We start from the raw sequence: 13,867 nt of genomic DNA on the forward strand, positions 1-13,867 counted from the left end.
GTTTTCATTAGCCTCAAGAACTTGTGATCTGGAAATTGACTGTATTCCTCTTTCTCAGTTATTAAAACAGTTTCAGGAAGAAATTCTATGTCACTAAACTGTGTTTCATTCCCTTTGGGAGCCTTCTTTTCCCATGCCCTTAATGAACTTTGCTAACAAGGCAGATTAACATATCACTAAGTGGAAAAAAAATAATTTATTACTGAGTGGAGACAGGCAACAGCTTAAACTAATATCACACTCTTCCGTTTCCAAAACAAATGTTCTGCCATCAGCGAAGAACAACTCTCGCCAGCCAAGATGTAGTATTGAGTGTCTGAACTACTCGTACTTGAAGAATAAGAATCTTAATTGGAAGGAGGATTCCTGAGGCCAGTGGTAATGCTGGCCCATGGCAAGCCGCGGCCTGGCTGAATTCACCAAATGTTCTGACTTTTGTCTCTGTGGTTCCATGACAGAAATTGAAATGCTTTCAGTGCTATTATTAGCTGTTCCGAAGACCTCTTCAAAGACTGAAAGGCTTGCTATTGTCTGGCTGTTTTCATATACCTATAACTTTATAAAGCACAGTAGACAGCTCCCCCAAACTTCCTGATCAGATCCATGCACAAACTCGAAACGCCTAATTTTGTTCGGATTATTGGAAAACAGAGGAGCTTAAAAATTGCTTTCAGTTCTAACGGCCACTGGGAATGAGAGGCTGTATGAAGAGATGCAATAGGATGTTTAAAAAGTTTTAGAAACTGTTACTTGAGAACCCTTGTGCATCTTGAATGTATAAAGCCCAAATCCAATCCCTGGGCTTTTCTAAGTTCTAGCGCGTATATAATAAAAAGTCTTGTGGGCTCCTTCTCAGCACTGGTAGGCTCAGCTGGAGCATGGGTTATCAGTTCTTGTCTTGTCTTAATCCTGGGGTCCTTGTATCTGCTGAGATCATGCATCTAGGAATAAATGCGAGTCGCTGTTATCATCCTGAGCAGTAATGTTGTAGAAGGCTGTTCAGGCCTGGCCTGTGCGGACATTCCAGGGGGTTATGTGAGTCCCTGATGTCCCAGGGGAGGTCAGCCAAGACTGAGGCTAAGGTTGTACATCTTGGCTGGTGTATGTTTTTTTTTTCCCTTCTGGTCCCAAGACGGTCTAGGGAATGAAATGTGTTGAGAGAACTCCAAGTTGGATTCAATCACACCTTTCCAAGTTTGAGGGCACAGGAATGGCAGAATGTGGCAGACTTCTATTAGACATTAAATTGTAGTTTGGAGAGGTTTCAAAACCACTATGAGGGCATCGATGTTGATGGGGCAATGGGATCTTTTGAAACCACCAGCTTGAAAGATACAATAAATACGTGGATCCTTTCAGGAGAGCTAGGGATGTGCACTTGTGTTTGGCCTCAGGGCTGATGACCCCGGATGTTTAGCAGAAAGAGACTGAATGTTGGGTCTACTCCATGGAGCAGACATCACATTTCTGCCCTCAGAGAAAGCCTTCAGCAAACCGATTGGGTATCTTTGTTCTTTTCCAGCTCCTTACGTGACGTACCTAAATAAAGACCCGTCTGCTCCATGCTCTCTGACTGATGCTCTGGATCACTTCCAAGTGGAGAGCCTAGATGAAATCATTCCAAATGACCTGAAGAAGAGTGACGTGCCGCCTCAGCATGTCCCCCGCAACATCACCGTGGTCGCGGTGGAAGGCTGCCACTCGTTTGTCATTGTGGACTGGGACAAAGCCGGCCCAGGAGATGTGATAACAGGTTTGTCTAAGGCAGGTGCTCAGAGTTCCTGTCGATCTGCAGGTGGGAAATACAGACAATAAGGGATGAATGGATGATGGATGAGTGGATGGGTGGAAGATGGATGGATGGGTAGATGGATGAAAAATGGATGGATGGGTGGGTGGATGGATAAATGAGTGGATTGAGTGAATGAATGGTGGATGGATGCAAGGATGGATGGATGGATGGAAAATGAACGGATGGATGGATTGGAGAAATGGCTGATGGATGGATGCAAGGATGGATGGATGGGTAGATAAATGAAAATTGGGTGGATGGATAAATGAATGGACTGGATAAATGAATGATGGATGGATGCAAGGATGGATCAATAGATGGATGGGTAGATGTATGAAAAATGGATGGATGGATGGATAGATGGATAAATGAATGGGTTGAGTAAATGAAAGATGGATGGATGCAAGGATGGATGGATGGAAAATGAGTGGATGGGTGGATGGAATGGAGAAATGGATGATGGCTGGATGCAAGGATGCAAGGATGGATGGATAAATAAATTAAAGGATTGGAGAAATGAATGATGGAAGGGTGCCAGGGTAGGTGGATCGGTCAGATAGCTAGATGGAGAGATGCATGGATGAACTGGATGGACGAATGCAGATATTTTCTTTTAAAAGGATGAAATAGAAGCAGTAAGGGAAACCTGGTAGGGCACTGGATGGAAGCCAGAAGTCCTGAATCTTAGTCCCAGATGGGTTCGTATCACTGGAGCTGCTACTTCATTCTCCCTGGACCTTGTTCTCCTCGTATACAAAATATCTTCAGGTCTCTGACCCCGTAATCCTGCAAGTAGCCAGGGAGTCTGCAGAGCCACTTACCAGATGAGCTCCTGCAGCATGGGTGATGAGAGCGCTCCTATTGTGCACTGCCCGGGGTCATGATCAACCCTGGGGTCATGACTCAGGCTCTTTCTGGGTCAGCTCGGTGCTGCCAAATCAGTCTTGGCGCTCCTGAATTCCTTAGGTGGGAACTGGATGTGATGGAAAAAATGCCCAGGGATCTTGAGCCTCCAAGATCTTCGTCTGTGAGATGTTCATGAGTTCATTTGACTCTGCCAAAGACATACTTGAGGATAAATTTGTTGAGATGAGTTCTTACAGAAAAGAGTTAATGTTTTCTTTGGATAGACACCCATCTTTTGCAAATAATTGCTTTTGGGTCAGTGAGTTATATAAGAGGAAGGAATGTGTGTGTGTGTGTGTGTGTGTGTCTCAGGGCTGGGGATGGTGGCATAAGTTGGAGTTTGACATATTATGTCACTACCATGATAGTGTCCTACATCGAATTAGAAATTTTTAATGTTCTTGCCTTAGGTCCCCAGTATGATCTCTTAAAATGAGAAAAAAATACCCAAGCACAACCAGAGAGCTAATTTTTTTTTTTTTTTAAATGATGTTTGCACTGCAGCCCAAAAGTCAGGGTAAAGGACATAAGACATAATGCCTGGGTATTGTGCCAGGCAAGATGGAAGGGCCGTGGAGAGCCAGGGTGCAGATCAAGGGGTGTGAGTCTTGGTGTAACTATACTTGCTGGTTCCCCAATCTATGAGTTGCTTGGGCCGCTGGGGCTAGCTTCTGTGAAGTCCAGCATGTTCCTAATAGAAAGTGAATAAATCAATGGAAGGAGGAAAGCTTGTAGTCAAAACAGCCAGAAAATCCTTTTATGAACTGAATATGATTTTATGAATGGCAATTTTGAAAAGCAAGCAAGCAAGCATACAGGGGAAAAAAATCATGGAAAACCTTATCTTAAGCTACTCAGCTTTTGATCTCTTGCATAACAGATGTTACTTAACATAAATATACCACTGTGCCCTGAGCCACGGGGCTTCTGAGAAACAGAAGGATGGGTACAGGATGAAAGGACCAGCCACCTTAGACGTGCCCTCTGGGCTGGAGCGTGAGGAGCCTTCGGAGAACTCCGGTAAACGTCGCTGGGCTTAACTCCGACGCAGTTCCTGTATCATCCCATAGAGGGCGTGCTTCCGAAACACATGCTCCTGTTAGCTTTGCATTACAAGCCTTCTGAAGCTCCCCAGAGACTGGGGTCATCTCATCGCCACATACCCCCGCCATCTAATCCCAAACCAAGCTCCAGGGCCCTAATCACGAGCACTCACGCCACGAGCATAAATAATACGGCTGAGGTGTTGTTGGGATCCAGGTTCCAATAGAAAGTTGTGCTAACTCCTGCCAAGCTGCTTATCGTGGAATATTTCAGTGCACGACAGCCCTGTGACATGCAGAAGAAGCATGTTAGACCCTAGAGGCTAAAAGAGAAAAGCATGGGAGTGCTTCATCAGTTAATGAATCAAACACCAGCTCTTTTAGCTGTAGAACAACGAAGCGAAGTGGATACCCAGATGCCTCCTAGACCCAAAGGGAAGATCATACTTCAGGGCCCACTGCAAGGCATTTGGGTCCTGGTAGCTGTGTTTCCACCAGCAGTTCTTTTCTTTCGCACGCAATTGAGTCAGCGTGTAACCAGATGGTAGCCAAACGACACGAAACTCCTGCAAAGTAAATAGGTCCACGACCCGCTGCCTACTCTATCAGTCCTAATGAATGAAGCTGTCTCTTCATCAGCAGTGACTCCGTGGGAAATCACCTTCGTGGTGGTCTCTGAATCTTTTCAGGACTGGTTTTGACAAGAACAGAGAATGCAGGAGTTACACGTGCTCAGCAAGCACGTTATAAAAATCCAGACACAAGGAGAAGCATCCGAGGTCAAAGAGGATGAGCTGGGCTGACCCATCAAAGCCGGGGCTCCTTGGGCACATCCGGCCCCGGCTGGGCCCTTGTTGGGTACAGCATCACCATCAGCACATGTGGCGTGACATCACCATCTTCAGAGGAGGAGGGTACCCTATGGAGAGAGCAACACTTCCCAAGTCTCGTGAAATAATTGTTGAAAAAAGAGAAGAAGGAATTTCTCTGAAAAGGCTTCAGAGCCCAGGGCCCCTGTTTCTGCTCCCTGCGTGCTCGGGAGGAGCTATGTAACTCTAATCCACTCTTCCCATCACCAGAATAGCCCATGGGGAGGCGATCGGCGAGAACAGGTTGCTGAATAAGGCCACTGGCCTCTTCGATGACTTTGATTTTCTTCATCTTCTCCTCCTTGACCTGTGATCTGATTCTCTCAGCCCAAGTTTTCCTCACAGGCTCATCCTCTTTGACCCAACATTAAAGATCAGAATTGCTTAAGGCATGGTCCCAAGTCACTTTTCTTCTTCAGTTCAGTTCAGTTCAGTCGCTCAGCCGTGTCCAACTCTTTGCGACTCCATGGATTGAAGCACGCCAGGCCTCCCTGTCCATCACCAGCTCCCGGAGCTTACTCAGACTCATGTCCATCGCATCAGTGCTGCCATCCAACCATCTCATCCTCTGTCGTCCCCTTCTCCTCCTGCCTTCAATCTTTCCCAGCATCAGGGTCTTTTCAGATGAGTCAGTTCTTTGCATCAGGTGGCCAGAGTATTGGAGTTTCAGCTTCAGCATCAGTCCTTCAGTCCAGTCCAACTAGACAGTAGCCTCCCGCTCACCACAGCTAGAGAAAGCCTGAGTGCAGCCATGAAGACCCAGCGCAGCCAAAAACAAATAAATAAATAAATATATATGCGCATTTAAAGTTTTTATTTGTTTTTGGCTGCGCTGGGTCTTCATGGCTGCGCTCGGGCTTTCCCTAGCTGTGGTGAGCAGGAGGCTGCTGTCTAGCTGTTGTGCGTGGGCTTCCCATCGCAGCAGCTTGTGGCAGAGCACAGGCTCTGGGGCACATGGGCTTCAGCAGCTGAGGCCCGAGGGCTCTAGAGTACAGGCTTGGTAGTTGTGGTGCATGGGCTTCGTTGCCCCTCCGAATGTGGGATCTTCCCGGACCAGGCATCAAATCTGTGTCCCCTGCAATGGCAGGCAGGATCCTAACCTCTGGGCCACCACGGAAGTCCCGATGCACATGGTTTCAGTGCCTCTTGGCGTTGAGTCATCAGTTTGTAGGTCAGGACCCAGCCTGCTCTCCTCTGAGCCTCAAACTGAAAAACCATGTCCACTTGACATTATCATCCATCATGTCTCCAAAGCTTCTCAGGCTCAGCATATCTAGGATCAGACACACGGCTGCTCATCTAGGTGTTCTGTCTCACTCTCCGTCCATTCTTGCAAGCCTGAAGCTTTGGAGTCATCTTCCAATCTCCTTCTTTATTTCTCCTCCATTTTCAGTTCATCACTCAATCCCGTCGCCTTTACCTTTCAGATTTCTCCTGCACACATCCATTGCTCTCCATTAACCACCCTGGTACCTGAGCTGTTGTGACTACTTACCTGGATATTGTCACAACTGTCCAGCTAGACCACCCCCTCCATATACCACACCTGTCTGGTCCTCCACTCGGCACCAGAGAGATACATGGAAGACAGTCTTGTTGTGTCGCCCCTCGAATGTCTTCTTTTTCTTCTGGAATGAAAAGCAAAAGCCTTCATAACCAAAGGGCCTTGCATTTTTGTTGTTGTTGTTTGATGCTTTTTAGCTTCATTTCATGTCGCCCTTCCCTCACTCTGCTACTCTGAGGCCCTCCTGCCTCCTGGTTTCTCCCTCGCCTGCATCTTTGCCCAGGTATTCCCTCTACCTGGAGTTCTCCCTGCCTCCCACCATGCATCTTAACTGCTTCCCATCCTTTAGTTATCAGCGCGATTTCATGGTCCTGGGAAAGCTCTCCGTGTCCAGCTCTCCCCTCCCCCCAACGCCCACAGCACACAGTTCTCATCAGGCTGTAGAAACAAGCTGTATAATCCTATTTGTCTGTCTGCCTTGCTGCTCCTGGAGTTTTCAGTAAAACGAATGATCATTTAATCTCTAGCACTTAGTATACAGTAGCACTGACTTGCAGGAGGTACACAATAAATATTGGTTGAATGAATATACAGTAAGCACACAAAAAATACTTGTTGAATTAACAAATATGAACTTGGACCAGATATTTGACCGCTAAGACTCAGTTTCGTCCTGTGTCAGAATGGAGACAGACAGAGAAACCTAAGGTCAGGAGAATTCATCAAAGTAAAACCCGATCCAAAGTATTTGGCATAACGTTCAGCGCAGAGGAAGTACTCGACAAATATTTCCTTCCCACTTAAGAAAGAAAGTGAAGTCGCTCAGTCGTGTCCGACTCTTTGTGACCCCATGGACTGTAGCCTGCCAGGCTCCTCTGTCCATGGGATTTTCCAGGCAAGAATACTGGAGTGGGCTGCCATTTCCTTCTCCAAGGGATCTTCCCAACCCAGGGATCAAACCCGGATCTCCCGCATTGTAGGCAGACGCTTTTACCGTTTTAAGAGACCAGCATAAAGGATGTGCGACATCACTTGGCCTCCCGAGGCAGCCTGGCAGGCTGGGCAGGTGTCAGGGCAGAGTCCACCCGCTGAGCTCCATTAACAGGGGATAAGGCAGAGCTGCCTGGCTGTTGTCACGAGACCTCACGGTCCAGGGCCGGCAGAGATCTTCAACAACTAGAAACCACAGGAGAGTCTATAACAAGAGGTGGAGAGACCTATCGAGTTTGGGATCTTTCAGCCACAAGACACAGCACTCACCATCACAGATGCTCCGTTTCACGTGAAGGACAATTGTATATACTTCTACCAGGAACTTCTTCTTTTTTTTTTTTTTTTTGGTTCTACCAGTTTATTGCTACCAACCCATCTCCTTCCACCCTCATGCATGCATGCTCAGTCATGTAACCCCAGGGACTGCAGCCCACCAGGCTCCTCTGTCCATGGACTTTTCCAGGCAAGAATACTGGAGTGGGTTGCCATTTCCTTCTCCATACCAGGAACTTCTTAGATACTTGTGTGGAGGTCACTGCTCTTTCCTGTGCTGTGCGTTCATGGTTAGATGTGATTAGTTCCGAGGAGATGAGGAAGCCTGGGACTGTGGAAGATCAGGAGAAGGAAGAAAAGTAGGGAACCGGCTAGTCATCAGGAAGTGTCTCTGCCGTTACCTAGTATCTGGCATCTGCTATCACCAGTGGACACCAGCGTTGTACCTCGTCCCGACCCAGCACACTTCTAGACTTCTCCCACAGAGCTGCCCCCACCCCACGGCTCCTCCCACCCTCCCCTGAGTTACGCCTCTTGGGTGATGTGCTTCCTTGACGCTCACTGGGTTCTGCCTCCTCTCCTCCTGTAGGTTACTTGGTTTACAGTGCATCCTATGAAGACTTCATCAGGAACAAATGGTCCACCCAGGCTTCATCAGTAACTCACCTGCCCATTGAGAACCTGAAGCCCAACACAAGGTATGATGCGTCCATCATCTATAAACAGAAAATGAGACCTGTGTGCGTGGTCACGGATATCCTTAGGTTGAAAAGGAAAGGACTAACTAAAAGTGCTCTTATGGTTTCTTTTGAATTCTCTCGTTGTTTCTCATAGACTCTAAGTGAATGCTTACCATGTGTCATGTACTTTTCTTCGGAGGAAGGACTATGTGCTTTGTGGTTGTTAGGTTATTGTGTTTATATTTTGTTCCCTGTTTTCCAGAGACTGAAACTACCTACCACTGGGAAAGGAAAGACTGTTCTGTGTGTTGAAAGGGAATCCACCTATTTGTAGTCACCAACATAGTGACTTTATGCAGCACAAGCTTCACATATGACATAAGCAGAGCAACAGTTGAGAAGCAGTTTTTATTGAAGTAGAGTTGATTTACAATGTTTGGTAATTTCTGCTGTACTGAAGTGATTCAGTTATATATATATACATATATATACACACACATTCTTTTTTATATTCTTTTCGATGGTGGTTTATCACAAGATATTGAATATAGTTCTTTTGCTGTACAGTAGGACTTGTTTATTCATTCTGTATATAACAGTTTGCATCTGCTAACTCCAACCTCCCACTCCGTGCCTCCCTCACCCTTGTTAACCACAGGTCTGTTCTCTGTGTCTGCAAGTCTGTTTTTATTTCGTAGGTAGGTTCATTTGTGTCATATTTTAATTTCCACATGTAAGTGATATCATATCGTGTTTATCTTTCTCTTTCTGACTTACTTCACTTAGTATGATAATTTTTAGTGCCATCCATGTTGCTCCAGATGGCATTGTTTCATTCTTTTTTATGGCTGAGTAATATTCCCAGTATTCCATTCATTGTATATGTGTACCATATCTTCTTTATCTGTTCCTCTGTTGATAGATGTTTAGGTTGTTTCCATGTCTTTGCTATTGTAAATAGTGCTCCTATGAACATAAAGCTACATTATATGCCCAGGAGTGGGACTGCTAGATCTCACTGTAATTCTATTTTTAGTTTTTTAAGAAACCTCCATGTTGTTTTCTGTAGTGGCTGCACCAACTTATCTATTTCTACCAACAGTGTAGGAGGGTTCCCTTTTCTCCACATCCTTTCCAGCATTTGTTATTTGTAGACTTTTTGGTGATGGCCATTCTGACTGGTATCGGGGGGTACCTCATTGTAGTTTTTATTTGCATTTCTCTAATAGCTAGTGATGTTGAGCATCTTTTCATGTGCCTGTTGGCCTTGTGTATTTCTTTTGTGGATAAATATCTATTTAGGTTCTTTGCCCATTTTTCAATTGGGTTGTTTGTTTTGTTGTGTTGTTGAGTTGTATGAACTGGCTAAACATTTTAATAGCTGGTACTCAAGCTCTATGATGTAGAAGTTCAGATCATTCAAGAAAGATGTATTTTACATGTTAATATCAGTTATAAGATGCATGGCTTCCTACACAGACAAGTGGGTCGCCAGTCAGAGGGCCATCTGGGAGTGAGTTTTTAGCCCTCAGTGTGAAATGTGCAGAACTTGTCTCAAGGGTACAAACAGTGTGTGTGTGCATTTCCTATTTTATATTCTCTGGTCTTGCTGGCAACAACCATCAGAAAAGCTTCCATCCTTGGTGGGTGAACGTGGGCAGAACACCAAGGACGCAATGGTCGCGCTGTGGTGTGCTTGTAAACTGGCTCTCTGGGGAAAAAAAAAAGTAACAACTGCTTTATGGTATTTGCCAATTTCAAGCTAGCCTGGGCCTGCAGAATTGCTGGTATTTAATGATCGGCTCTCTGAAGCCTGTAGTATGGCTCCAGCACACCATGTCGCATCCAGCCACCGTATTTCATAGCGAAGTGTTCTGAATGATGTGACTTGGGCCCGAGTCAGAGGAACACAGAGGAGGTTGGAACAAAATGCTCTCCTTAAACAGAAATGTTGAACCTTAAGCAGAACTGTTGCAAGGGATAGAAACTGGACAATAACCTTGGGCACTGAGAGACTTCTGAACTAGCGGAGAACTTTGCTCAGGGCCTCTTAATGCCCTGGGCTCACTTGAACTGAGCTTTCATAAACTATTACAAATTTCAGGATTAAGCAAATAAAAAAATCAGGAAATCAAGAAAGCCCTTTTCTTAGCTCTTCCCTGATAGTAATGAAAAGTTGATTCATTAGACCAAGAACAAAATTAAAGAAAACAAAGTCACCATCCCATTTTTTTTTTAAATTGTGTTCAGAGCGAATGTTTTTATAGCACAGCCTCAGGAGCAGCTGAAAGAGGCCTTAGAGACGTTAGGCCTCCTGGCTACTTGAAATCCCAGACTCCTGCCCCCACAGCCCAGTTTTCTTGTGACAATTTTTGGTACCAAACTGATGTTCAGTTTTGAATACTGTCCAGGAGATGGTTATGTGGGATGGTTTATTCGTTATTCCTATAGGTATGAATGAGTGAGAGCTTACTGAGTGCTCAGGGCCATGCCCCGGGCTCCAAAGAGGGGTGAGTGGAGGGGGTGAGGGGGGGCCTACAATACATCATGACCCCTCAGGGCGCTCACGGTCTGACAGAGACTGACGGTTTATAAACACGTAGATACGGACTTTCCCCGACCAGCTTCCTGAGGGAGAACTACCCTGTGCTGTGAGTGTATAATAGGGGGCTTCTTCCCTGAGCTTGAGGCTAAGGGGCAGTCAGCTGAGGCAGATGTGCAGCATTTGACCTGGAGAAGGTAAGTGAGCTGTCAGGCTGCTTGAGGCAGGAAGGGTGTTGGGAAGCTGGTGTGTTTTAGGAAGAGAAGGAGGCCGATGTGGTCGGGGGGACAGAGGAGAGAGCAGGCTGGCGGCTGGACCAGCTGGTTGCAGATGGGCCCCCGTGTCCCCTGAGGCTTGCGTCCTGCGTCCACTCATGCTGCGGGCCCTGGGAGACGGACTGGGAGCAGCAGTGGCCACTGCGGCTTCTCCCCAAGCGTGGCCTTCCGGTCTGCGTTCTTTGGAGGGAGAGTGCTCGCTGGCTTTCTCCTACGAGGATTTCCTTCAGAACCCTCCATGCCTGCACGCATGCTAAGTCGCTTCAGTCGTGTCCAACTCTCTGTGACCCCATGGACTGTAGCCCTGCAGGCAACTCTGTCCATGGGATTCTCCAGGCAAGATTACTGGAATGGGTTGCCATGCCCTCCTCCAGGGGAATCTTTCCAACCCAGGGATCAAACCCGTGTCTCTTGTGTCTCCTGCATTGGCAGGCGGTTTCTTTACCCCTAGCGCCACCTGGGAAGCCTAAAGTATAAAGATCTGTCACCACGGAACCTATTCAGAAGAAGGTGCCAGAAGCTTGTATAAGAAGGCAAGGCGTTTAGGTGAGACAGAGACACTTCAGGGTATGAAATATACATTTTAGTCTGTAGAAAAGAATTTAATGTGGTTTTTGAAAATTTTACTCTTCTTATAATTCCGTATTGTTTTTCAGCTCGGCATATTTACACTAACTTTGACACAGTAGGTGGAGTTCAAATGGAAATGCATCTTTAGAATTGGGCCATGTGGGCTTTGTGGAGGAATGGAGTCATTGCATGGATAGGAGGGTCGAATTGGAGAATACTTAGGTTTCAGTGTAAAATAGAATGGGTACGACTAAGAAACTGGAGTGGGCTCTCCCAGCCAATGGGTCCTCCCTCTGCCATCTCCTCGACTGCACAGGTGCTTCCCGCCGCCAAGCTGGGGAAGTGGTGCCAGGTTGCCTCCAGGGATGGCCTGAGAAACACGCAGCAGCAATGTCCCTGGTAGCCTCTGAATATCAGTATCACACCCTAGGGTTCGATTTCCTATTTTTTTAAGGAAAAGGTGTCTGTAAAGTTTGACCGTTATCGTTGATGTATGCCAAACCCACTGTTTGAACTGCCAGCGGAGTTTGCCTTAAATAGCTCCACGACCGCTGAGCTAGAAGGACGCACCATTGAAAACGCACGAAGTGCTGAGTGAATGGAGATTTGGGAACTCATATGTTCTTAATTGTGCGTATCTTTTTTTTTTTTAATGAAATTTAAAAAGGATTCTGTCCTAAATGAGATGTGAATATACTTTCTTGAAAAGCTTAAGAGAAGACTTGATTTTACCAAATGGACTTTTTCTTTGCTTTCTATTCAATCAAACCCAAAGTCAAATACCTCTGCATAACTGTGAGGCCAGAGGCTGCCCCGGGGAACTCAGCTCAGATGCTCAGTAGGCTTGGCGCCAGGGCAGAGGTGCAACAGACATGTGCCTTTGCTCTCTGGATGTAAATAGTTCTCCTTTTAAAACTTTAGTGCATCTTAATTAGTGCGTGTGTGTCTGACTTAAACATAGGATTTTGTAACATTGAAGTGTAGCTCCTGCTGCCCAGAAGCCAAGGCCCTTCTGAACTCTGAGGTGGTGGACACACTCCCCTGCCCAATTTTTTTTTTAACCCTCTTTCTGTTCCTGGAAGTAGTTAGGGACTGTATGTATTAGCTGCTCAGTCATGTCTGACTTTGCGACCCCATGGACTGTAGCCTGCCAGGCTCCTCTCTCCATGGAGGAGGACATGTATTCTCCAGGCAAGAATACTGGAGTGGGTTGTCATTTCCTTCTCCAGGGGATCTTCCCGACTCAGGGATCAAACCTGGGTCTCAGATTCTTTATCATCTGAGCCACCAGGGAAGCCCCAGTTAAGGACTAAGAGGGCACAGATAATACCTAGAATTCCAGGGGGGAGGACACCATAAAGATTTACCGTAGATAGAGTAGGTCTCAACTGTGTTGGCTTCCATTATTTTCTCATCACTGCTTTTGGCTCTGTAGCTCACGAGAGTCCAAAGTAAGATGCTCTTGGACTCCCAACTGAACTGGCTTATCTCCTTCTATATGAACAGGCTGATTCAGACCATGTGCTTTCTACCACATTCTCTGTTCCAAGACAAAGATTAATCCCCAGCAGAGCCTCTGCAGGCCTTTTCCACTTCCCCTTCCTGGACTTGCTTCTCTTTCCTTGAGGCACAGAAGCTGGAGACTCGGTGATTTTAAGGCTCCAGAGCCAAGCGTAGCACTTGTCCTGCGCCCAGAACACTGCTGTCACGTTAGTTCCCCCAAGGAGGCCAGCCTCTGGACTGGCTCAGCCTCTCCCTGCCAACAGCAGGTTGCATCATCATCAGGCTGTCAGACATCCTGCTTTTATACACGACGTCCAGGGATGAGACTTAGGCTAGAACTGGAATTCTGCTCGGTAAGCATTTCTCCCTTCTTCAGCTTCTCCCTCTTGCTGGTGGAACTCAAGATGAGACAAGAGGGGCCCTTACTGCCCAACAGCAGGCCTGCAGGGTGTGGCCTGCACGGGACAGTTGAACCCTGGATGCTCTAAATAACACACACAGTCCAAGTGACCTGTTTGCCTAGTACGCCCCTCCACTCCTAGTGGGAACATGTCTATGCTGTTCATTATATTGTTCTGAAAAGTTATTCGACAATGAGAAAGTTTAGAAATAAAATGAAGAATTAGCGATGGTGTATGCATTTGTGAAAAGATAAGACTCAAACCCACAGAGTGAGTGCTCAGTAGTTTGGATGTTTGCCTCATTACACAAAAATTAAACAAGGTTCTCTTTCAAACTATGTTTTCTTTGAATTTCAGGTATTATTTTAAAGTTCAAGCTAAAAATCCTCATGGCTATGGACCTGTCAGCTCTTCAGTCTCATTTGTTACAGAATCAGGTATGGATGACTTCATGTTCTTTTTTTCTCATTTTCTTAAAAACAAATAATCTGAAATCCAGCCTACAATAGAATAAAA

The 13,867-nt window shown here is 46.2% G+C and overlaps 1 protein-coding gene across 5 annotated transcripts in view; it reads left to right on the forward strand.

Annotated features, from left to right (window-relative positions):
* Positions 1 to 13,867, forward strand: part of FNDC1 (fibronectin type III domain containing 1) — a 111,323-nt gene that overhangs the window by 88,756 nt on the left and 8,700 nt on the right. For all 5 annotated transcript variants that reach the window (XM_081530182.1, XM_081530181.1, XM_081530185.1 and 2 more), the window contains 3 exons: positions 1,523 to 1,753; positions 7,970 to 8,078; positions 13,709 to 13,788. In XM_081530182.1, coding sequence (XP_081386308.1) covers positions 1,523 to 1,753; positions 7,970 to 8,078; positions 13,709 to 13,788 — 420 coding nt within the window. The remainder of the gene's footprint in view (positions 1 to 1,522; positions 1,754 to 7,969; positions 8,079 to 13,708; positions 13,789 to 13,867) is intronic.

The sequence above is a fragment of the Giraffa tippelskirchi genome, chromosome 9, assembly GCF_054371585.1.
Source record: "Giraffa tippelskirchi isolate mGirTip1 chromosome 9, T2T-mGirTip1v1.2.pri, whole genome shotgun sequence".
Lineage (NCBI taxonomy): Eukaryota > Metazoa > Chordata > Mammalia > Artiodactyla > Giraffidae > Giraffa > Giraffa tippelskirchi.